Source organism: Pogona vitticeps, chromosome 2, assembly GCF_051106095.1.
Source record: "Pogona vitticeps strain Pit_001003342236 chromosome 2, PviZW2.1, whole genome shotgun sequence".
Classification (NCBI taxonomy): Eukaryota; Metazoa; Chordata; class Lepidosauria; order Squamata; family Agamidae; genus Pogona; species Pogona vitticeps.
In genome coordinates, this window is record NC_135784.1 from 18,442,818 (window position 1) to 18,467,862 (window position 25,045).

General features: G+C 45.6%; 2 protein-coding genes across 6 annotated transcripts in view; one reads left to right on the forward strand and one right to left on the reverse strand.

The window, feature by feature from the left end:
• Positions 1-17,957, forward strand: part of LOC110070588 (uncharacterized) — a 29,172-nt gene extending 11,215 nt beyond the window's left edge. For all 4 annotated transcript variants that reach the window (XM_072988235.2, XM_072988238.2, XM_072988237.2 and 1 more), the window contains 6 exons: positions 387-497; positions 4,490-4,636; positions 8,588-10,774; positions 14,505-14,557; positions 15,212-15,290; positions 17,713-17,957. In XM_072988235.2, coding sequence (XP_072844336.2) covers positions 387-497; positions 4,490-4,636; positions 8,588-10,774; positions 14,505-14,557; positions 15,212-15,256 — 2,543 coding nt within the window. In that variant the 3' untranslated portion in view covers positions 15,257-15,290; positions 17,713-17,957. The remainder of the gene's footprint in view (positions 1-386; positions 498-4,489; positions 4,637-8,587; positions 10,775-14,504; positions 14,558-15,211; positions 15,291-17,712) is intronic.
• LOC110070589 (CD82 antigen) lies at positions 6,444-23,065 on the reverse strand. Of its 2 annotated transcripts, XM_072988414.2 has the most exons (2): positions 20,372-23,065; positions 6,444-7,564 (listed from the first exon to the last, which is right to left on the reverse strand). In XM_072988414.2, exon 2 carries the CDS (start codon positions 7,482-7,484, stop codon positions 6,870-6,872), a length of 615 nt encoding a protein of 204 aa, XP_072844515.2. In that variant the 5' UTR covers positions 7,485-7,564; positions 20,372-23,065; the 3' UTR covers positions 6,444-6,869. The 2 variants fall into 2 exon arrangements, with proteins under 2 accessions (XP_072844515.2, XP_078244310.1); XM_078388184.1 differs by lacking the exon at positions 20,372-23,065 and having other exon boundaries at positions 6,444-8,590.
• Positions 23,066-25,045: the final 1,980 nt, after the last annotated feature.

Below are 25,045 nucleotides of genomic sequence, written 5' to 3' on the forward strand. Positions count from 1 at the left end.
ACCCCGCAAGACCCATCACAGCATAGAAACCTAATCCCACCACCCAGCCCAAAACCACACTGCAGAACCCATCCAGAACAGTTTTTCCTTATTTTGGGTGCAGTAACAACTACTGGCAGAAATATTAACCGATTTCCTTGGCCAAAGGCTTCCCCCTAGTATTGCTAGGTGCCAAGTAGAAAAATAAAAAATAGGAAATAGATTCAGAATCAAGGCCTGCACATTGATTTTTATATTTTTTTTAAAGAGCAAAACTTCTTAGTCTCCCGTGAAGGCCAACCAAAAGTTACACCTTTTGTCTCTCGATTTCTTAAGGTATTATATTTTGGAAACAGAAAATGTTTTGCTTCTCAAATGATTCTTCTTTTTTCCGTTTTCTTCTGCAGGAAATGGGACTCCAGGGGAAATTAAGACGGAAAGCAATTCTGTGGAAGACTCCATGTTAGAAGATGTGATTCCCCCAGAAAACATCTCCCCTGTGATTGAACTGGTTGAAAGTGGGTACCCATTTGGGATCTGAGGCTAGGGGTGAGCAGGCAGTGAGAAGCCACAATTTTGGATGCTGGTTCTCCTACGATACCCCTGGGATTGCGATTTAGTGGGTTGTGCAGGGGTGGGCAACATGCAGCCTTTAGGCCTCATGCAGCCTTTCCAGGGGCCCAGCCGCTGCCCTCTACCACCTTCTGTCTTCGAGTACAGTGGTGCCTTGCTTAACGATTGCCTCGTTTAGCGATGAATTCGCATAACGATGTGGTTTTTTAGAAAATAATATGCACCGTATAACGATGTTTCCTATGGGCGATTTTCACTTAGCGAAGTTTGGGACCATGCTTCGCATAACGAATGCGATTTTAGGTCCCCTGCTTCACTTAACGATGTTTCTTTTTTCAATTAAAAAAGTGTCTTAGAAGGGTCAAAAACGGTTCTAAATGCTTGGATTCGTTAGAGGACCCCCTAAGTCATGTGCAAATCTGATTTGGCTTTGATCTGACTTTTCGTTAATTTTTTGTGAATTTTTTCTTCCCCCCATAGGAACCAATGGACCTGTCAAAATCTGACAGCTCCATTACAGTATTTCCTATGGGGGAAGAAAAAATTCACAAAAAATTAGCGAAGACTCAGCAACTGTTCTAAATGCTTGGGTTCGTTAGAGGACCCCCTAAGTCGTGTGCAAACCTGATTTGGCTTTGATCTGACTTTTCGTTAATTTTTTGTGAAGCTAATCCAAGCATTTAAAACCATTTTTGACCCTTTTATGACACACTTAAATTTGCAAAAATTGACTTCGCAAAGCCATTGAAATGTATTGAGTCAGCTTCAATACATTCCAATGGAGGAAACATTGTTTCGCTTAGCGATGTTTCCTATGGGTTTTTTCGCTTAACAACGGCAATCCGTTCCAATTGGAACGGATTAACCGGTTTCCAATGCATTCCTATGGAAAATGGTGTTTCGCATAGCGATGGTTTCACATAGCGATGTTTTTTTTGGAACGAATTAACATCGCTATGCGAGGCACCACTGTATTTAAAAAAAAAGAATTAAAATGAAATTGACGTTAAAAGTCCCTTTGTGCCTTCTGGAGACTGTGGGTCAATTGTTCCGTGCTTTAAGGGACCTCACCCCCAAATTTTAGACTTTTAATTTTTTTTTTAAAGTTTACCCCATTTTATAAGAGAAAAATAATAACGGGGGGCCATGTCCATGGTCCACGGATTGATGTGTTTGGGCCCCTGGACCTTCAAAAGTTGCCCGGCTTTTGTGTTGATCAATCAGACCCTAACCGGCCAGATTTAACCCCAGTCCCTGTTTCGCCCTTTAGCTTCCTGCTGAGTGATTTTTTTGGCCAATCTTTTTCTCTCAGCTTCATCTACCTCACAGGGTTGTTGTTCTAAACATGGAGGGGGTGTTTGGATAGCGTGATCCATATGAATGGTTGACCCGGGGGATTTTTAGAAGGCATCATTGCCTTCTGTTTTTTTACTTATGCTTAGAAGAAGATAAATTCAGCTATTTTAAATTTGGAATATCTAATACAATAATACTGTAAGCTGCCTTGGATCCTTAAGGGAAAGGCGGCATATAAATATTTTAAATGAATGAAATAATGAATATTAGCCTTGGATAAAGGGCAGAATAAAAATGTACTAAATAACCTTTTCCAAAAACTGGCTAGCTGATGTAGATGTGAACCAAAATAATTTTTAAAAACCCAACAGAACCCAAATTTTCTCGGGGGTTTGCCATGCTCTGACTTCCATGAACATTATATTCTCTTCAAGAATAACCCTGTCCTGTTTCAGGCAGAATAGATATGGATAAAATAATAGTAATAATGGCTAACCAGAAAGGTGTTGCTTTTTTGGGGGAAACAGGAGGGGGTAGATTCCCCTTTTTGAAAAAAATTACCAAAGTCGATGTATTTTTGGGGGGGGAGGGAGCTGTTACTGCTCTGATCAAATGGACTTTAATGTGGACGTTTTGAGAAAGCCAAAGCCTTTCCCTTCTAAAACACTCAACATTTTACCTCACGAAAGGAAAAAATGGAAACCTCCTTAAAAGAAGACTTCAGAAGTGGTCAAATAGTGATTTATGTGATTTTTTCTCTCCCCCTAAAGGAGATCCCTTTGGATCAGCAGTTTTATGTCCATCAGAGGCTTTTTAAAATTTACATTTTCAGAAGGATTTTGTTTCTTTGAAGATTGTGTGAGTTTTGCCACTTCAGGAGCACATGCTCTTTCATCATCAGCGTCATAATAAAACTCACTTCATACAGAAGTCTAGTGTGTAACTGCAATGGGTGTGTGGAGGTTGGTGGTTTTAGACTACATCCCCCAGAATTCCCCAGGCAGCTCTGCTAAGCAGGGGGCTTCTGGGAGTTGTAGTCCAATAAAACCTTGCAAGCCTTCTGTAGTTCTAGGCCGGCCTTTTCTCCCTAATATTTTGGGTCTCATTTTTATGGGCAACCCTGGATTTGCTCCTTGTCCAGAGCTGGCCAGGCCCTCCTCTTAAGCAGAGTGTGGCCACCTAGCCTCAGGCGGCATCCAATCCTGGGACGTCCTCCGTTCTTTTCTTGGTTAATTGCTTTATTCTTACAGACGGGGGTCAGGAGAAGTGCTTTTGGGATTCGCTGCCTTGTGGGTTTGGGTCCCATGTGCCCCGACGTGAGCCTCTGGGTCTGGGTCTGCCTCAGGCAGCAAAAGGTTTTGAGCCACCCAGGCATAAAAGGAACATGGGGCCAGACGTGCAGTCTGAAGTAATATACATGGTTCTTCCATGTAGGATATTTTTGGAATAACAGTTTAGGTCTCTGGCTAAGGAGTCAGGGGTTGGGAGTTTGATTCCCAGCTGGGCCTCCTTAACAGAGGCTGGACTCGGAGATCCATAGGGTCCCTTCCTGCTCTGCCCTTCTAAGGTGATGATGATTATGATGATGATTCAGTCGTATAGATGGCTCCAGGATCGAGGGAGGCAGCTCCTTCCTCCGTTGGAGGCTCTGCTGAGCGTCTCTGGACACGAGCCGCCATAGATGCTCCCTCTGGGTTTAGCCTCCATTTTAATTTTCCGCTGTGCCCGTGATGTCGTTTTACAGCGATGCTTTGGGGACAGTGGAAAATGGCGAGGAGCCTTGGCTGCACGCAGCTATGTAAAGCACCAGGCCGGGGAGAGGGGAAGGGTTTTAAGTAGGCTTCAAGGAATTTCATTATAGTAGGACCCCTGTATCCACGAGTAATCAGTTTCAAGCTGAAACTGTTTCAGATGCTGAAAAATGGGGATTATAGTGAACATTATTTTAATAGCGAACACATGAAATAGCATGGTCTCTGGCTTCCTTTAGTGGCCAGATCTGGGAACTTCATTGTTACACACACACACACACACACACACACACACACACACACGTATATATATATACATGTGTGTGTGTGTATATATATGTGCATGTATGTATATGTATGTATGTTTACACACACACACACACCATTTCCCTGAAAATAAGACCTAACCTGAAAATAAGCCCCACTATGATTTTTCAGGATGCTCGTAATACAAGCCCTACTCCAAAAATGAGTTAAGTGAAAGTGTGCCCTCCAAACCTTGTGTAGTGACCAGATGATGATGACAGGACTGTATTTGAATAACCATAGATTGTACATGAAAAAAATAAAGCATCCCCTGAAAATAAGCCTTAATGTGTTTTTGGAGCAAGAATTAATATAAGATTCTACCTTATTTTTGGGGAAATACGGCATATATACTGGTTTTAAGCAGTTTTATCTTGTTTTGATTTGTTTATTATTGGGAAATCAGCCAGAGTAGTGCTAAATAAGTAAGTAAGTAAGTAAGTGGATATTTCTTTTAATATTTTTAATAATTTCAGACGGTGGATAAGTAAATCAGTGAATACTGATCCTGTGGATACTGGGTTCTACTGTATATCTTTACATCTCTCTCACATTTCTTTGGCAATTCCATCCCCCCCTTGCAGCTGTCGTGTGGCAGAGCGAGGATGAGGGGGACGCTTCGTGCGAGGGAAGTGATGGTGCAGACATGGAAGAGGATTCTGGGGATCTGGAAGGAACAAAGACACATGAGGGGAACCAAGCAACTGAGAAGAGAAGAGGGACCTTGACAGGTAACTTCCAAGTCATCTTTGGTTTGTGGCGGATTCGTTTGTTTTTTTCTTAGCATTGCAGCCGCCTCACGAAGGACTGGTTGGCCTTTTCAGCTTTGTGGTGGGAATTTGGACTGATCCGGCAGGATTTGCACCTACGGGACTAGGAAATCATTAATTAAAATCAATTGTTTACGTATATTTATTTAAAATGTCTAATATTTTTTTTCAAGATGCATTATTTCATAGTTAAATATTAAGTATTCATCCTCCTCATCTTAAAACTGCAGAGCTAGAAGGAGCCCTATATAGATGATGAAGTCCAGCTCCTGTCAAGGAGGCCCAGTTCTCTTAATTTTAAACGACTGAAAAAAATTAACTAATTAATTTTATAATGTTTTCTTGGTGGTTTAATGCTACCAGGTTACTCTTTTGTTTAAAAAAATATGTTATTTTTTTGCCTTCACCATTTTCAGACCTTGTGAGGTCTTCCTCTTTTTTAAATCATTTTTGCACCATGCCATACACACGGAATCCCTGCTTATTTCCACCTTTTTTCATTAAAAGCACGGAAAAGATGAAAATGCTGAAACGACGTATGTTCTGTGGAGCTGCAGTGCTTTGACCCTTTCTTACCCAATGAGAAGAGTTCATACAAGTGTGGCTGTTTGCCATTGGCTGGATTGCTGTGAGGTCACAGAGAAGTCCAGAAGATAGGGAGAGAAAATTGAGAATAAAAAGTGAAAATCTAGTTAGGTTAAAAAACAGTCAAGATTGACATTTGCCAGATTCGTAAGTGAGAAGGCATCATGGAATCATTGTGGAATCCACCCCCCCACCCCCGCTCAGGGCAGGAATCCAAATCAAAGCCAATCGGACAGATGGTTGTCCAATTTTCTCTTGAAACCCTCCAGCGTTGGAGCGCTCACCACTTCCCAAGGTCATAGGTTCCATTGTCGTACTGCTCTAAGAGTTAAGACGGTTTTCCTTGTAGGGGTCTCTGTTCTGTTGCTGCTGTTGTTTTCAAACAAGCATTTCTGTTCTTGAAATAATAATCTTAGAACTGCACAGCTGGAAGGGATCCTATGGATCATCAAGTCCAGCCACTGTCAAGGAGGCACAGAGAGGAATCAAACTCCTAACCTCTGGCTCCATAGTCAGAGACCAAAATCACTGAGCTGTACCCACCTGTTGTCCATGCAAACACATGTGTGCATTTCTTTGATCTGGAAGATATGCACACTGACACCTACCCACCCACATAGATCCTTGGTGGGACACAAGGCAGTTTTGCCATTTTTGTTCTCTTTATAAAACAAGGAATAGGTTCCCCTTGACAATTTTTGTCCAGCCGTGTCCGACTCTAGGGGGCGGTGCTCATCCCCGTTTCCAAGCCACAGAGCCAGCGTTTGTCCAAAGACAATTTTCCGTGGTCACATGGTCAGTGCGACTTAGACACGGAACGCTGTTACCTTCCCACCGAAGTGGTCCCTATTAATCTACTCGCATTTGTATGCTTTCGAACCGCTAGGTTGGTGGGAGCTGGGACAAGCAACGGGAGCTCACTCCGTCGCGTGGATTCGATCTTACGACTGCTTGGTCTTCTGACCCTGCAGCACAGGCTTCTGCGGTTTAGCCCACAGCACCACCACGTCCCTAAAACAAGGAATAACAAAGAAGTTAACTCAGAAGGGGCCGAGTGTCTCTTTAGCTCCGAGCTGAATCAAAGAAAACAACAACAACAAATGGCAGAAGGCTCAGCTTAATTAGAGAAAGATTGCTCTTTTCTTAGCTCCTGCACATTTTAAAGAAAGAGACCAAACCACCATTAGGGGCCAAATGGATTCTTCCAAATGGAACAGAAAACAAGAATTATGTACAGATAAAGAGTGGTAACAGAGAGCTGAAACTCCACCCCCGTCACCCCAGGTCTTATCACAAATGGTTTGAAGTGGATAAAAAATTGGAAGACGCTGCCTGGTACCCACGGTGTGGTAAATGTGGCATGAAACAAGGAAGACCAGGAGGGCGAACAGTCCCAAAACAGAAGTGGGGTGGCCGAACAAGCAGATATCTTGAAGAACGTGGGAGGCTACCACGGAACCTAGTCCTCTGCTTGTCCAGATTTCATCAATGGGGTACACAGTGCCAAAGACAGTCCCGGGTTCGAGGAAGAAAAGAGATCTCTGGTTTGCTCTGGAGCAGCCCTGCGCTTGCCGATTCTTTAGTGCCGATGGGTGTGAGTGTGAATCCTTCAACGGGTGTGTCTTTTGCTCTTGTAAAGACACAGGGAGAGCACCATGCCCAGCAGTTCTGTGAGGCCCACAGCGGCACACACCCCCAGGATAATGTCAAAGTTCCCGGCGACCCATTTCTGCAGCGCCTCGTGGCACCCTTGTTTCGGTACCGGCCAGTCGGCGATCGTGACCTTGTCAGAAGGTGCCTGAAGAGGGCAGAAGCCCAGCAGGACCAGGGAGGTATTGCTACAGGAGCAGGGGAAGAAGGTGTAGTTCCCCTTCTGGTAGGCGGCGTTGATCTTCCAGTTATCTGGCCCAGTCCAGCCACAGCAGCTGAACTGGGACTGGATGTTGTCCCAGGCGGTCTCCAGGGTCCGGTTGACTTGGTCCGTCGCATTGTAGGTCATCAGAAGGTCTCGGATGGTCTCTGTCGTCCGGGCTTTGACCGTGTCCTGTTGGAAGAAGAGGAAGACGCCGGTGGCGATCTGGGCCACGAGGATGAACAGCAGGGAGGCGATATACAGGCCCAAGAGGCATCGGATCCCGTAGTACGCCCCCACGCAACCCAAAAACCCCATGAACATGGTCACAGCCCCGACTGCGATGAAAGCATACACCCCGAGCTTGAACATGGGCGACGAGATGTGCAGGATGGTGCCGAAAGGGTTTTTGTCGGTCAGGATCCAGAGTCCGCAGGTCACGATCAGAGTGCCTAAGATAAAGAAGACGTGGTTGAAGAACAGGAAGAAGTACAGTGCGATTTTGAGGCAGCAGAGCCCCATGTTTACTTTCTACATGGCTTTCTGTTTCTCTTCGGAACTCAGAACATTCCGATTAGAAGGCAGAGGAGGGGGGAAAGAAACACCCTCCACCCACACAACGGAACCCCAGGACAATCTCTTCCAGATGTCACAGTGCTTTTAGGCCGATAGCAGGTTTCTGGTTGGTGCTTCTGGAGGTCACTTCGTAGGCAACCAGTGAAGGTCTTTCAGGATCGGAGTACCTCGCACCAGTTAACATAGGAGCTGACCATTGTGCACTAACGTAATCTACCAGACAGTCTACAAGGGTAGTCCCACATGGAAAATATTGCAGTAGTCAAGATGTGGATGACGGTTTCCAGAGCAGACTGATTTAGGAAAGATTACACGGTACCTTCAGTACCTTGTCCACTGTTGTTGCATGTGTAGCCAAAGGAGCAGCAACGATGCACCTTGGGCAGCTTTTCAGAGCTTTAGGGGAAGCTGTAAGCCTAACAAAAGTGTGTGCGGGGCCAGGTACAACCCTCCCTGTCTGTAGGTTGGGTGCAGAAATCTAAAACTAGTTCAATAAAGACTGAACATACACAGAGGGCACAGAATATGAACTGTGTTGGTGGTAATGGTGATGGTAGCTCAGTACAGTAGGCAACCCCTCCCCCCTATCCACAGGATCAGTATCCACTTATTCACGGTCTGAAAATATTAAAAATATATATTTCTAAATCCTCCAAAATATATATTTTTAGTGATGACGCTGCTAGAGCTGACCACTAGAGCAAGCCAGAGACCATCCTATGTATAGCGTTCTTTATGTTTTTCAACATCCCCCGGGGACTTGGAACCAATCCCTGGCAGATATGGGGATCCTACTGTAGAGGAAACCAGGTGGAGGAGGAGAGAACTGAGTATCCTGAACTCAGCTCTCTGGAGTTTTGTTGCAGGTCTGACTTGCAATTCTTTTTTTAAATTTCCAGCCCAGAGTGACCAAAGGCAGCAGAAAGAAGCCGGAAAACAACTAGAGGCACCGAATCCAAGAGAAGGCAATTCTTCCTGTGGCTCTCAGATGGAGGGGATTCCTGGCAATGTGCAGGGTGCAGAGGGCCCTCAAGAAACCCTTCAACAGAAACCAGCGAAAGGATATCTCTACATCTGTGTCTACTGTGGGGAAAGTTTCCATAAGCAGTCACAGCTCGTCTTCCACGAGAGGGATCATACTGGAGACAAACGGCACAGCTGCACCCACTGCGGCCAACGTTTCTCCTCCCGCCCCGAGCTTCTCAGCCACAAGGCGAGCCACGCGGGCGACCGCCCCTACCAGTGCTCCGACTGCGGGAAGACTTTCCGCGAGGAAGCGTATGTTCTCCAGCACCAAAGAATCCACACGGGAGAGAGGCCGTACGTCTGCACTGTGTGCGGGAAGGGCTTCTTCCGCCGAGGGTCCCTCCTCCTCCATGAGAGGATCCACACGGGGGAGAAACTGTACAGATGCCCGGACTGTGGGAAGAGCTTCAGCCGTAGGCCGCACCTCGCCGTACACAGAAGGATCCACACCGGGGAGAAACCCTACGAATGCTCGGATTGCAGGAAGACCTTTGCGGTGAAGTCTGCTCTGAATGTCCACATGAGGACTCATTCCGAGGAGAAGCCATACCAGTGCTTGGACTGTGGAAAGAGCTTCCGTGAGAAAGGGAGCCTCACAATCCACAAGCAGAGTCACACGGCCGAGACGCCGTTTCAGTGTGCGGAGTGTGGGAAATGCTTCCGTTACAAAGCATCTTTTCGGAGACACCGGAAGACCCACTCAGTAGGACCGGTCCTGAAATCGTACGAGTGCCCTGAATGCGGGAAAGGCTTTGGTCGCAAAGACTACCTTATCACGCATCGGAGGATCCACACGGGAGAGAAGCCTTACATGTGCTCCATATGCGGGAAGACCTTCAATCATGGCGCAACCCTCGTCACCCACAAGAGGACCCATACTGGAGAGAAGCCTTACGAGTGCTCTGAGTGCGATAAAAGCTTCAAGCAAATTTCGGGTCTGATTACGCATCGGCGGACCCACACGGGAGAGAAGCCATACGAATGTTCCGAGTGTGGGAAACGCTTCATCCTGAAATCCTATCTGGACATTCACAAGAGGATGCACACGGGAGAGAGGCCGTATCAGTGTTCACATTGTGGGAAGGGTTTCTCGTGTTCTTCTTACCTGTTGAGGCACGAGAAAACGCACACTGAGGAACGAACGCACACATGTTCTGACTGTGGTGAGAGCTTCCACTGGAAGCGTTCCCTTATTATGCACATGAGGAAACATACTGGGGAACAGAACATACACAAATGCCCGGTCTGTGGCAAAACCTTCAGCTGGTCGTCGGCACTGAACGTTCACATGAAAACCCACACAGGAGAGAAACCGTACACTTGCTCCGAATGCAGGAAAACGTTCAGCAGTAAATGGATCCTTCTTCAGCACAAGAGGATCCACACAGGGGAGAAACCCTACGACTGCCCGGAGTGTGGGAAAAGCTTCCATGTGAAATCATCTCTTCTTGCCCATAAACGGACTCACACAGGGGAGAAGCCCCACGAGTGTCCCGAGTGCGGGAAGAGCTACAGCGTCAAAGCCAACTTTGTGGCTCACATGAGAACCCACACAGGGGAAAAGCCGTACGAATGCTCGGACTGCGGGAAAAGCTTTTATAAGAAGGACCGCCTCATGACGCACAAGCGCACCCACACGGGAGAGAAACCCTACCAGTGCTCGGAGTGCGGGAAGGGGTTCAACTGGAAAGTGGGCCTGATCAACCACATGAGGATTCACACGGGGGAGAAGCCCTACGCCTGCGCAGCCTGTGGGAAGTGCTTCCATAAGAAAGACCACCTGGCCAGGCACGAGATCATCCACACGGGGGAGAAGCCCTACGCCTGCGGGGATTGTGGGAAAAGCTTCAACCAGAAGGTGGCTCTCATTGTGCACAGGAGGACTCACACAGGAGAGAAGCCGTACAAATGTGCCGAGTGCGGGAAGAGCTTCAGCTGGAAGAAATCCCTGATCACGCACAAGGCGGCTCACACTGGGAAGAAACCCTACCAGTGCGCCCACTGTGCGGAAAGCTTCACCCGGCGCTCCCATCTGGCCGAACATGAAAGTTCCCATGGAGGTGAGGTGTGAAGTGGAAAGCTCAGATTTAAAAAAAAAAGGGGGGGAGGCCATCATTAAGTGAGGGAGCATCTGCCTTTATTCGTTTACTTATTTGGTATAATTTGTAGGGTGCTTTACTCCCAATGATGGGACTTAAGGCAGCTCATAAATGAAAAACCAGGTAGAATTTTAAAAACCCACAATAAATTAAAAAGGAACTAAACCATAGAATAGTGTTTTAATTGTTTTAACTGTTTTAGCTTATAATGCTTGATGGAACCCACCCGGAGTAGAGTTTGTCTAAAAGGGCGGGATAGAAATCAAATCAAATCAAATTAATCAATCAATCAATCAATAAGAATTAAATGATTAAAAGCATTTAAACTTCTAAAAACAAGCTTGCTAAATTAGAAACCAGGTTATTAAAAGCCTGCCTGAAGAGGTGGGTTGGCGAAAGGATTTTAAAAAAGTGGGGGAGCGCAACCCGGTCTCCAACCTGGAAGAGGGTTCCACAACCTGGGAGCTGCCACCGAGAAGGCCCTCTCTCGGGTCCCCGTCAAGCGTGCCTGCGATGGCAAGGGGACTTCAAATGAGGGCCTCCTCTGAAGATCTTAAGGGTCATGTGGGGGAGAATGCTGTCCTTCAGATAGCCTGGACTCAAGCCATGGACAGTGGGGAACATTTCAGTCGGAAGGTTTTCCATACAGAAGGGTTAAGTTTCAACTCCCGGCATCCCACATTAAAAGGATCTCTGGTGGCAGCAGGGTCGGCGTCAAGCGCCTGCCTTCCTGGGACATCCAGTGCCCTGGAAAAGCTTGCAGTGGTTGAAGTTGCTCTTTTGAACAACGGGTACGATTCCTTCCCCAGTATGGCCATGCTGCCTCGGGGATGATGGGATCTGTCTTCCCACAAAAGTAAATTTCCACAGCCCCATTGATGCCCTTCCCCTTACAGGCTTCCCTCCCCTTCGGACTCCGGCCAGCTCTATGTAGGGGAGGGAAGCCTATAAGGGGAAGAACATCAATGGGGCTGTGGAAATTTACTTTTGTGGGAAGACAGATCATCCTCTGAGCTGCCATTTGGATTTCCCAGCATGCCCCGAGGTAGCCTTGCTGTGGGGTATTGTGGGACATTTTAAAACCAGGTTTAAAATGTCAAATATATATTTTCTGCCATTTCCCCAGAAACCAGCTGCCAAGTGGGATAAATCTCACTGGGCCAAACAGAGAATTTGGGGGGGGGGAGGGGTTTCCCATCAGACAGTGCTTGGCCTTGGGCTGCCTCGGTGTGTCAGCGCCAGATCTGAGAAGATCTCCTGGCCCGAAACATTGGAGGTCTTGGATCATTTGAGGTTAGATAGTCCAGGAGTCGAGGAAACCTTTAGGGTGCTTGGTCTCAATCCTCAGCAGTGGGAAACAGACCTTTCGAGTCGTGTTGGATTGCACAGCCAGAGGATGATGCGAACTTCAGTCTCGACAGTGCCCGGAGAACCCCCATGTCTCCTTATTCTTGTCTGAGATCAAACGAAAGACCTTTCTAGACCAGCTTCCTTGTCTCTAGTGCAGGGGTCTCAAACATGTGGTCCGGAGGCCATTTGCGGCCCGCCGGATGATAGTTTGTGGCCCCTGCCTTGCCTCCCCCCCCCCGAAGCACCAACCGCGTCCTCTGCTGTCAAGAGTCAAAAAAAAGCCTCACCTCGCTTGCTGGCTGTCTCCCAAGACAGCACCTCTTGCACCCTCCATCCAGAAGTGCAGCCTGCCAGCCACCCTGCCTGTCTGCCGGCTGGCAGGCTACAGTTCCAGATGGAGGGTGCAAGAGGCGCTGTCTTGGGGGAGAGCCTGCGAGTGAGGCACACTTCTGGCCCTTTCCCCCAAGCACCCAAGCCACTGCCCAGCGATGCCTGAGAGCGGAGCTTGCTCCTGGCCCGTCCTCGAAGAGCACCTCCAAGCCGCCAACAACAGCTGCCACCGCCGCTGCCTCTTCCAGGGAAGCGGCTCTCTGCCTCTCTTTCTCTCTCGGCACCCCCAGTACCAGCCCGGCCAGCAGCCACCTCAGCACCCAGCGGTGCTTCCTCCTTCTCCTCCTCCTTCAACCGCCTTGGCTCTGGAGGCTGCCTGGGCTCGCCTCACAAAGTTTGCTCCTCTGTCGTGGGAGTAGCTGCTGCTGCTGAGTGCGCCTTTTTTTGAGGGGAGGCTCTCAGAGGAAGGTTGCCAGACCTGTGTGTATGTGTTTGTGTGCGAACGTGCGCACCCTGTTCTGTTTAATTTCGTGGGTACCGATGGGGGCTTTTCTCCTTTGGCAAGGCCATTCTGTGAGGGATTTAAAAAAAAATTTAAGTTGTGCCCTCCTCTCCCCCCCCCCCCGCTAAGCGGTCGGTGGGACTCCCTCCTCTGTTTCTTCGTCCTGCTGCTGGTGGTGGTGGTTAGCCTGGCTGGGGCTTCTCCTCGGAGTCCCAGCCGGGCTAAGGAAACTCCTGGGTGGCTTCCTCAGGCTCTTGCTCCGCTTGGCGGAAAATCTGATGCGGCCCAGCCTCACCCAGACTCTGCCTCCAGCGGCCCCCAGGTAAATTGAGTTTAAAACCCCTGCTCTAGTGTCTATCTGGAGGCCCCCAGGTTTTCCTGCAGAGCAAATCCAGGAGGCATTTGGCCACCCTCCCTCGTTTTTTTTTTTGGCCAGTGCCACCAGGACCCTCACCAGGACCTGTCAGGTAGCCACTGGCAACTGAGGTTTCGTGGGGCCATTCTTAGGAACAGGGCAAGGATTTCTATGACAAGTCACCTTTTCTCTGCAACCTACCTTTGAACCCCCTAAGCGAGTTTGAACAGGTTTTCTGAGTAATCTGGCCTTTCCCACCAGATTACTCATAAACATGTCCGAACCCACTCATCAGCTCAAACACAGATTGCAGGAAAAGAAAATACATGTCGTAGAAATCCTTGCCCTGGTTATGAGTAATTATTATAACAGCAGCTCAAACCCTCTTCCATAAATATGCGTGATTTCGTTCTAAAGCTGTGTTTCCTAACTTTGGGTCCCCAGAAGTTCTTGGACTGCAACTCCCAGAAATCCTGGCCAGCACAGCTAGTGGTGAAGGCTTCTGGGAGTTGTAGTCCAAGAACACCCGAGGACCCAAAGTTAGGAACCGCTGGCCTAGAGCCATATTAGCTGTCAATCGTTGCTATCCTGTTCTGACTGTGACTTCTGGGGGGGGGATCGGAATTCCACACTATATGACAAGCAGTTTTCTATCTTCATCGGTTTCCCTAGGGCATTCCAAAGTTTTAAGTAGATCTCTTTTCTCAATTTATTTATTTATTTATTTGATTTATATCCCGCCCATCTGGTCTGGTCGACCACTCTGGGCGGCTTCCAATGAGTATATAAAATATTTAAAATATTTAAAATAAAACATAAAAATTACAAATATTCAGAACATATCCAATAATAAACAAATAAGGAAAGGAAAGGAAAGGAAAGGAAAGGAAAGGAAAGGAAAAGAAAGGAAAAAAATATGTATTTGCTTTCTCTGCGTGATGCTATAAGCCTCTGACCATCATCAGAGCTGGAAAAATTGTTCTTTTTTTTAAAAAAAACAGTGGCTTTCAGGATTCCCCAGCCAGCAGGAGCATAGCAGGCTGGCTCGGGAGATTTTGACTCTCTGTACCATCACTCCCGCTTAGTGACTTGGTGTGTGTTATTATTTTTTTTAATCATAAAAATAACCACGGACTTCCCCCCCTCTCTTTCAGCTTCCCTTGCGGTCACATCACAGATTTCAGTGGAGGAAGTCACTACTGCTGTGGTAAGGGACAAAATATTTATAATAGTCATAATATGATGTTTGTGTTAGGTACTCTTGCAGGCATTGCCAGTTTTTAATGTTTACTGACTCAATTGTAACTTATTATGTTTTTAATCTATTCTTTTTAATACTGTAAGCCGCCTTGGGTCCCCTTATCAGGGAAAATGGCAACTTATAAATAAAACAAACCAGCTCTTTGGTTCTGCCTGCCACAACCTTTGGAAAATCTCCGCCCTGCGCACCCCGACAGAAGTGTGTTTGTTTGTTTTTTCAGTCCCTGCCAAAGGCATTTCAAGTCTGAAAATCTCTTGAGGTTTTAAAAACATTTCTTCTGCAGATCCTGCTTCTATGTTTTGTTCCATTTCAGATGTTCGTCGTTGACTTCTTCCTAACATTTTAAACAGTTGGAAGTTGTCCCGATAAATTGCCCAGAGAAACTTGGTTTATTGGGTAGCGTGCTAAAGAGGACAAACAAACCAATGAAAATAAAATAAAATAATGTGCCTTGCCTGTGGGTTTCCCAGAGGCATCTGGTTACAAATGACATTGCAGCAACCAGCAAATAAGGAGGAACGCTAAACATAAACCTGTTCTTGTTATTGGATTCCACCGTTCCGCCTTTTCTTATTCTAACTTTCAAAACTATTGTTCCAGGTGAGTTTGGATTGCAACACCATCATTTTAACCACCGCCGTCTAGATCGGGAGCCTTGGAAAGCCAAACTGGGGTGAAGGTAAGCAAACGGTGGCTACAGCGTATTCATTCATTCATTCATTCATTCATTCATTCATTCATTCATTCATTCATTCATTCATTCAATTTATATCCCGCCTATCTGGTCAATAATAGCTGCCAGTGGTGAATCCATGGGACATTCTGTACTGATGTGTTGATTTCCAATTTAGCAATTGCTGTAATTCAGTGGGCCGGCTTTGGTGGATTCAAGCCTAGAGTGTTGGAATAAGTCGAGGGCCGACCGCATCGCATTGAGGCAAGAGAGACAATGGGTTCGGGGTGGCAAATCCTGGAAGGGCAGCTGCGGGCATTTTTCTGCTGCCCCTCCTGGACTTTTTGGTTGTTGGAAAATGGAGCCCCACTGCCTGCCCAGGGAACTCTTCGCCAGTCAGTGGCCAGTCAGCTGCCCTTCAGGTTGGGAGGAAGACAAGATGGCGTTGCCATTCATTGAAGCGAAATTCAGCTGCCAGACCGGCTGTCTTCTCAGTGTGGAACAGGGAACAGGTGCTCTCTTACCCTTAGCAAAGGTAAAGGTTCCCCTTGACATTTAGTCCAGCCATGTCTGACTCTAGGGGGCGGTGCTCATCCCCGTCTCCAAGCCATAGAGCCAGCGTTTGTCCAAAGACAGCTTCTGTGGTCACGTGGCCAGCGTGGCTAGACACGGAACACCATGACCTTCCCGCCGAGGTGGTCCCTATTTATCTACTCACATTTTTTACATGCTTTCGAACTGCTAGCTTGGCGGGAGCAGGGGCAAGCGACGGGAGCTCATTCCGTCGCGTGGATTTGATCTTACGACGGCTGGTCTTCTGACTTTGCACAGAGGCTCCTGCGGTTTAACTCGCTGCACCACCACATCCCTTCTCTTACCCTTGCCCTTTGCCATAATCAGCAGAATAGGGATTTTTCTGGTGTGTGTGTGTGTGGGGGGACCTGGACCAGGGTTCGGGGAGGTGGTTTTCCCCTTCCAGGGCTCACAGCAGTGAAATGTTGCAGGCAAACAGCCCCACACCAGGAACTATGTTCCAGCTCCAGCCACCAAGCTCACAGGGTGCCTGGGCTAGTCACTCCCTCTCTGCGTATGTTACCTTGCAGGGTTGTTGTGAGGTGGGACGCCTCTGCTGTCCTCACCTCCTAGGAGATAGCATAGGATAGAAAAGGAAGACCGAATAGAAATGTCCAGGTCTCCCACCAGATGTGAATAGAAAAACCCCGTTCGGCCGTTACACCTGAAACCATAGACAGGGTTCAAATAGTGGTGAGCCTTTATGATGTGCCTAAGCCCTCTTCCTGCGCCTCCCACCCATGAGAAAGTTACTGAGGCTTTTATGTCCGAAGCAGAGCCTGCATAACCGCATTCATCTCAACGCGCTTATTGTATCTGTCACATACTGACTGAACAGGGCAGAAGGCCGAGTGCAGAGTGTGAAATGCCATTTCCACCACCCGGAACAATACACTTCCTACCTGTACTTATTTATTTAAAAATTGATTTTTTTTAAGCTGCCTTTCTCCCAACCGGAGGACTCGCAGGTGGCTCACAGCGTTAAAAAAACAGAATTAACAACACAGTAAATACACATTAAGAAATGTAAACCACATGCATTGAATGATTTAAAAACATTTTAAAATTTTTTGAAGTGGAGCTGAAAAACAGCATTCAGGAACTCAGTGACGACTGTTACAAGCCTGCCTGAAGAAGTGGGTGTTCAGCAGCCGGCAGAAAGGATAAAAGGGTGGAGGACCAACCTGACCTTCCGAGAGAGAGCATTTCACAACCTGGGAGCCACGCCAGAGAAGGCCCCTCTCTTGGGACCCCATCAAGCGTACCTGGTGCTGGCAATAGGATCCAGAGAAGGGCTTCCTCTGACCATTTTAAGGTCCAGAAAAGCTCATGTGGGGAGATACAGCCCCATATAGGGCTTTTATAGGTGCAATGACCAACACTTTGAATCGGGCCCAGAGATGGATTGGTAACCTGTACATCCTTGAACTCTCTGGAGAATACCTTCTTCAGAACTGTTCCCCCACCCTGCCAAGTCAATACTGCATGGCTTATTGCTGTGTCGCCCTGCTTATCAGTTAGCATCCTGACTGAACCTCACAAAACCAGAATAAATTTCTAGGCGGTATTCTGAGTGGAGATGAAATGATGTACCTTAAGACAGGTTTGCTTGATAAAAATAGGCAGGACGTAACAGGTAGCTTGGTTGCCAGAGAAAACAGATTTTGTTGTTTTTAAATATGCAATTCAAACGGCTGCAATGTAGAACCGCAGGGAGAAGAGATTCGTTTCAGCTTATTGGTTTGGAGGGTTTTTTAAAGGTATTGGAACCCCAGGGGTCTCCTTTTTTTCCCTCCCTAGTAGATTTTTTAAATGTAGATATTGATTGTCGTATTATTATTTCGTCTCTTTGCAGGATTCTGGAATTGAGCCCATTTGCCAAAACCCTTAAAAATTGTGTCATTTCCTGGGGTTTCGCTGCCCTTCGTCTGCTTCGGGAGTACTGCAGTTTATGCTACGATTATTCCTCTCTCCACGTTTTCTTTAGCGTTCAGTGAAACCTTCCTTGAGCATTGGTATAAACACGTTTGCTAACATCCTTGTACTTTGCTTGCATTTTTGTGACAAATATAGACCCAAATAAAATGATTGAGAAACAGATTGTGGACACTGCGTCGCCTGGTCTTGTTAAAAAGATTTTCGGAGGCCAGTCGGCCCCTGGAGTCATTTCTCCTGCTGTGCCTTGAACTTATTTCGGATGTGCATCAACTCAAGGTTCAGTCCCAAGCTGTGGGGGGCGCGTGGATCATCATCGAACGGTAGGACAGGAAGGGACCCCACAGACCAAGTCCAGCCCCTGCCAAGGAAGCCCAGTGGGGGTTTTGAACTCCCAACCGCTGGCTCCACAGCCAGAGACCAAAACCATGGAGTTATGCAGTCTGCCTCCAGCTGTTTTTTTTTTTCCAAGGTCTGCGATACCACGGAGAACAGCCCTCCTCTAACACAAGATGTGCCACCATCCCTTTAAAAACAAAAATCCACAAAAAATAACACCCTTTTTTCTTGTTTTCCACAGAGCAATGCTATATCAGGGGCATTTGGGGGAAATTTCAAGTGCAGAGCACACGTGTTGAGGGCAGGGCATTTTGGAGATTGTGCGTTCATAAGGTCGCCATAAGTCGGAAGCGACTTAACATCACGTGACAAATAGGCTTTTAAGGTCCCGTGTTTTGTTCCCTGCTCCTGATCAACTAGGATGTTTACTTTGGTCTTTCTATGATAAGAGAGGGGAAAAAACAGAGTCTCATGGCATCTTAAAAGAGCCTTGTGGTAAAGTGGTTAAATTGCAGTACTGCAGCCCAAACTCCGCTCACGGACCCGGGTTCAATCCCAGGTAGCTGGCTCAAGGTTCACTCAGCCTTCCAAGGTTAGTAAATTAAGTACCCAGCTTGCTGGGTGGGGGCTCACTGTGTAGCCTGCATCATTAAATTGTAAACTGCGCAGAGAGTGCTTTAAGAGCTACGAGGCCGTAGATGAGTAGCACGCTTTGTTTTTGCTTTTAAAAGCTTTACACATTTTGTTTGGTTTTAGCTTTCAAGGATTACAGCTCACAGCTTCTGATAAAACGGGCTGCAGGCCATAAAAACACGTACCAAAAAGAACCTACAGTCGTGCCCCGCATTACGATTGCACCGCATTACGACAAAACCGCATTACGACAATTTTTGCGATCGGAAAACGATGGTCTGAATAGGGGTTTTTCGCTTTGCGATGATTGGTTGGTTCCCTGCTTCGGGAACCGATTCTTCGCAAAACGACGATTTTCAGACAGCTGATTGGCGGTTTCAAAATGGTCACCAGGTAAATAAAATGGCTCCTCGCTGCACAGGCACCAAAAATGGCCGCCCTATGGAGGATCTTCGCTGGATGGTGAGTTTCCAGCCCATTGGAACACATTGAAGGGGTTTCAATGCGTTTCAGTGGACTTTTTATTTTCGCATTACGACGTTTTCGTTCTACAGCGATTTCGCTGGAACGAATTAACGTAATGCGAGGCACCACTGTATATCAATCTTTGTGATACCATGGATTTCTTGATGACTGCCAAGCAAGATTCTTAGAAGCAAAATGGGGCTGTCTCTCGTGATCCTTTTCATGAGTGACCCCCAAAAACCAGCAACCCTACTTATCTGTAATAACAAACCAAGGCCTGCATTCCTCCTCTCTGCCAGGAACGGGTCTTTTGTACATCTACTGGATCTTGATTGGCAATTCAAAATCAAGCTTCCCTAAAGTAGTTGCATTTCAATGTTTTCTTAATTTCTTTAGGGGGTGCAGCTGTTTCGGGGGGCACACGTTGGGACCCTTGATAGGACATAACATGGCCCCAAGGTACATGTTTCTCACCCCTCATTTAATGGGTCTTGCCTATACTGACACTGAATTTCAGCCAGAACTACCCCCCATCTTCCCCTCTTCAAAACAGCTGGAATTGTGCAAATAATTCTGGATACCCCATCTCAAAAAGGGCCGTTACGCAGTGGCAGAATGGGGTAAGGCCACCAGGTCAAGAGATTCAGGGGAGACCAATATCGTGGTTTCACCCATGGGTTTCCCACCTTGGTGGGCAGTTCCAACAGATCTTCTACCTGTCCAAATATTCAAGCACTTCAAAATGGAGCATTTCCCAGTTACCAAAGCTTGTCCATCGGACCCTAAAGTATACCCCATAGCAAGTCCTTCAATGGATTGGGTTCCAGTTATGAATTTTCTGGTAACTCGGTTCATTTTCAGCGCCCCATAAATCCTTCCCACTTCTCTAGAGCCAACCTTTTCCCAAGCAAGGGTCTTGTAAGAAGGTTGGATTACAACCTCCGTCATCAGTCAACCCCTGGAGTTGTTGTCTAACATCTCTGGCAGTCACGAGAAGGAATAAAGGGGGTCGAAGCTTTCACCGTGTGAAATAGACATGGGCTCTTCGTATTTCGTATCTGGGGGAAACGAATACGAAGCACGGGACCGCAGGTGCTGCGGCTGTCCATTCCCTTACTCCAGAACCAGCTTGGTCCACTCACCAGCATCTGCACGGCGTATGTGTCCATCAGCATCGTTGTCGCGTCAGTCCTAGAAGTAGTCCCACCGCCGACTGCTCAGTTCAGATGCTTTTTCCTCCCACGAGGTCCCATGAGAACCCATCGAAGAACATGTTGGGATTGATTAAACATCGGTGTCACTGTGAAATCTTGGCGTGACCTGTTGATGTAAAAAATAAAATTAAAGTTAAGGCCATTTGTTTTATTTATTTCAAATATTTTTACCCTGCCTTTCCCCATAAAAGGACCCAAGGCGGCTAATATCATTAAAGGGCACAGAGAAAAACAATACATAATTCAAGTATTTTTTTTTTAAAAAGAATTAAATATTCATTATATTTAAAATGTTAAATGAAAGCAATATTAAAACAGATTAAAACAACAATACTGTGATACAATAGCTTGTTTTTTTTCTGTTTTTCCTTTTTGTACAGTTACACAACCAATAAAAATCTTTATTAAAATGTGTCTATTATTACTATTGTTATTAATGTTGTTTCTACTGTTGCTGTGATCGTTCGGGCACTTTAAACATTTGTTCCAATAAATACATTCTGGGACTGATTACAGTGTTTGTAAAGCGACCTATTCTCCTTCTTTTTCACAATATTAGAAAAGAACATTGTGGTGTTATTTCTGACATTGACTCCTTTTACTTTGCTTTGGGGGGGGGGAAGACAACTAAGGCATGGCAAGAGAATGGCAAAAAATATGATAAATTCCACCCAATTACATCTTTTAAAATTGTGTCCTTTAAAGAAATTTGAAAGGAACTAGACCCCAAGTTAAGAACTTGGACCTCCAGGGGGGGCATAATGTCCTCACAAGGTGTTTGCAAAAGCTTGAAAAAAATGTAATGATCTTTTGCAGTTAAAATAGAATTAAAGCAAGAAAGAAAAGGAAGCGTAGTACAAAATCGTAATTTCCCTTGCTTGTTTGTGTAAAACTTGTCTTTTCTAACCTCCCGCCTCCATTCAAAACAATCAAAAGTAAAAATAGATTATGAAAATAACTGTTTGGTAGCAAATGACTGATAGTTCTGCACACAAGGAGAACATGCCAGCGAACGACGCTGATGTGGCTGAGAGACAGAGAACACATGACTTTTCTGGCTACTGGGCATACAAAAGCAGCAAGAAGACAGAATTGGAGTAAATATCAGCGTGAGTGAGTGTTCACACGGACTTCATGATCGTGTTTCTTCTTTGATTTCTGCTAATAAAATCATTTGGTTATGTCACATGAAGTGACTTTCCAATATTATGAGTGAAGTTCATAACAATACAGTTTGGCTGAGTCTCAACCTAAATCTGGCTTCCAGTAACCTGAGCCCATTGTTGCGTGTTCTGCATTCTGGGTTGATCCTGGCCCTCCTCTGAATGATGGCCTTTCAAGTATTTTCCAGTAGTGATGTATAGGAGTGAGAGCTGGACCATAAAGAAGAATTGATGCCTTTGAATTGTGGTGCTGGAGGAGGCTCTTGAGAGTCCCCTGGACTGCAAGGAGAACAAACCTATCAATTCTAAAGGAAATCAACCCTGAGTGCTCACTGGAAGGACAGATCCTGAAGCTGAGGCTCCAATACTTTGGCCATCTCACGAGAAGACTCCCTGGAAAAGACCCAGATATTAGGAAAGTGTGAAGGCAAGAGGAGAAGGGGATGACAGAGGACGAGATACTGTAGTTGGACACTGTCATTGAAGCGACCAACATGAATTTGACCCAACTCTGGGAGGCAGTGGAAGAGAGGAGGGCCTAGCGTGCTCTGGTCCATGGGGTCACGGAGAGTCAGACACGACTTAACGACTAAACAACAACAAATACTGGTTGTTGTGGTAAATGAGCCAGTATAATTTCTACAGTACACAGGAACCCTTAATTAACACTCAGTTATCTACAAATATGCAAACTCGAGTATACCTATGTATTTTCATATGTAGGCATATGGACTGATTTGCCAAACAACTAATAATTTTTATTATGTTTCCTGTTATTTTAATGTGTGTTCCATTGAATTAAGGTAGTGTTTACTACTTTTATTGCCAAGACTTGGTGAAGCTTCATGCACTGCCGTATTGTTCCTTTTTAAAAATCTGATCTTGCACAATTTCAAACAAGAGTTTCCATGTAGTCTCACAACCCTTCTATCGTGTGAGGGTGTCTTTAAGGTCTACCCTGGTGAGTACTGGGGGTGGGGAGCTAGTTCAAACAGGGTGAAAAAAAATCAGTGATTTTTAAAAAAAATCAAGTGGATTTAAATCACAATTTAATTTTTAAAGATCATTTTTAATTTAAATAATCAAAAATCTGTTATTTTAAATTTAAATCATGATTTAAATTGTGATTTGAATTAATTTCATATGGTTACAAATCTTTGCACAATTTTAAATAGCTGTTTTTTTTTCTTCATTCTAGCCACACTGGAGGTGACAGATGGACTCTTACAACTTCATAAACCTGGATTCTGAGTTTAAATCTCTAATCCACACTGAGAAAGCAGCTACACAGATTGCTCTTTCCCTTTGTTTTCTACTGCACACTAAGGAGCAGGCAAAGCTGCTCTTTCTACCTTTCTCGGTCTCTCAATATGAGTCAAAGTACGAAATACATACATGTTGCACCTCTTTCTCAAGACTCCTGGCCGTGAGAAGGATATCCTCAGCTGTGACGTGACAGAGATGGGGAACAACTGCTGTTCTTTCAAATTGTGAAAGGAGTTGTGTGGGGAAATCCCCAGGGAACCCTGCTTGGAAGCCAGCCAAGCAGCAGTTGCATGAAAACCAGGGAGAGCTCTGATAAATGAAGACACTGCAGACTTTATCTTGTTAGTATTCAGGTACCGGTAGAGAAGAAGAAGAAGATTAAGATGGCTACCTTCTTCCCCCCAGACGTTTTTATTAAGCACGCAAAACAAGCAAAATTAGCATATGATAAGAATTTGGCCATAGAGGCGTCGTGTGGTTATCAGTCTTAAGGCATTCCACGCCTGCGCAGAGAGAGAATCACATAACAATGGGATGATTATACTACAATAGCTTGATTATGCTAAACACCAGTGATGTATCCCTTAATAGCCACAAGATGGAACTTTAGACTACAAAATCCCCACATTCCCTCCGTTTATATTTCATTTTGGATGAGCAAGTTGCTGCCAGTAAGACTCCTGATGGTTCCTGAGCCCATGGAAGCTCTTCATTGATGGAGGGCAACAGCCATGTCATCTCAACCTTTATATCGTGCATCAGCCTCACCATAAAAATCACCTACTCTAGAAAGGAACACATGATATTAGAATTGATACAATTGCTGAGCAGATAAAGACATTGATTGTACAGATGTTTGATATCACTTAGTGAAAACAGTAATCAATGAAGGAATATATCATATAAAATGGTATATAAGACAATACAAATTATTAGTAAAATAATACCATGCATTAGTAGTATGCAAAGCCATCCCATAGGGAAGTGTTAATATTATTGGTAATAATGGTATCACTCAAATCAACTAATATAGGCTCAATTGAAAGCTGCAAATTATGGAAGCAAATAATACTTTGAGTATCTATTACAATAAAACATAGTATAAGTATGTGCAAGCAATTAGCGATGCTTTAACTGAAAGCTGCTTTAACTGATCTATTTCACTCTGCAGATCTACCATGATTCTTGTAGTAGCATTAACTGTTTTTCTTCCAGGCGACAAGTCAGACCCAAAATGTTATGCCTGTTCTTGTGCAATAATGCCTGGATATGAATGTGAGCGCACCTGTAATAAGATTTGGGCGCCCACTATATTTTCATCCCAATGTGGAATGTTCTAGGCCATTGGGATTAAGGGAGGCATTCTTTTAAAATGTTGTCCAGATCAAGTGAAACCTGGAACCTTGGCATTCCAGTTCCCTGCATGAATACAACAGAAACACAAAGCTCAGATGTGGTGCGTAAATTGAACCTTTGAAATATTAGAAGTAGGAGGAACAGCATGGAAAAGAAGTTCAGATTGACCATGTTCTGAAATACTTTGCAAAGAGGCAAGAATTAAGGTTGGATCATCAATAAGACCAGGCAGTGAGCTCATGATTCATATAAAAGAGAAACATTCTGTCCATGAACATCAAATATATACTGAGCATGTTGCACCCAAGAATTGCCTTGATTGTCCAGAGCAGAAATACGTGGAACCAAGAACAGTTCAAGCAGTCCTAGGAGTCGGATGGCAGAGATACACACCATCTTGCCAGGATCCAAACAGCGCCTTTGTCCAGTGCGACTGCAGCATCCTTGTCCCAGGTGATCAATAGAACTGATCCCTTACCACGCAGGTGGTAAACATTCTGTCCTGAAATGAACTTTAACTTGGGTTGTGAACCCTGTTAATGAGGAAAAAGCAGAAAATTTAAAGTATACAGAACTTTTGCAACAACCATAGGAACAATCTGACCCAGAAACCCCTCTGCCTGAGGTTTGCTTCTGCAAAAGAAATTTAAGCGTTAAGTGTGCTCTTTCCACAATTGCTTGCCCTGTGGAATTAAAAGGAATCTCATGCTTCAATGAGAGTCCCCATTGAACATAAAATTCTTGAAAGGCAGATGATATATAGACAGGTCCATTGTCCAGTCTTCAGGCCTAGGATGGCCCATTACAGCAATTGTTC

Coding starts and splice junctions, on each gene's coding strand:
- LOC110070589 (XM_078388184.1), bottom strand. CDS start 7,634: ATGGGGCTCTGCTGCCTCAAAATCGCACTGTACTTCTTCCTGTTCTTC.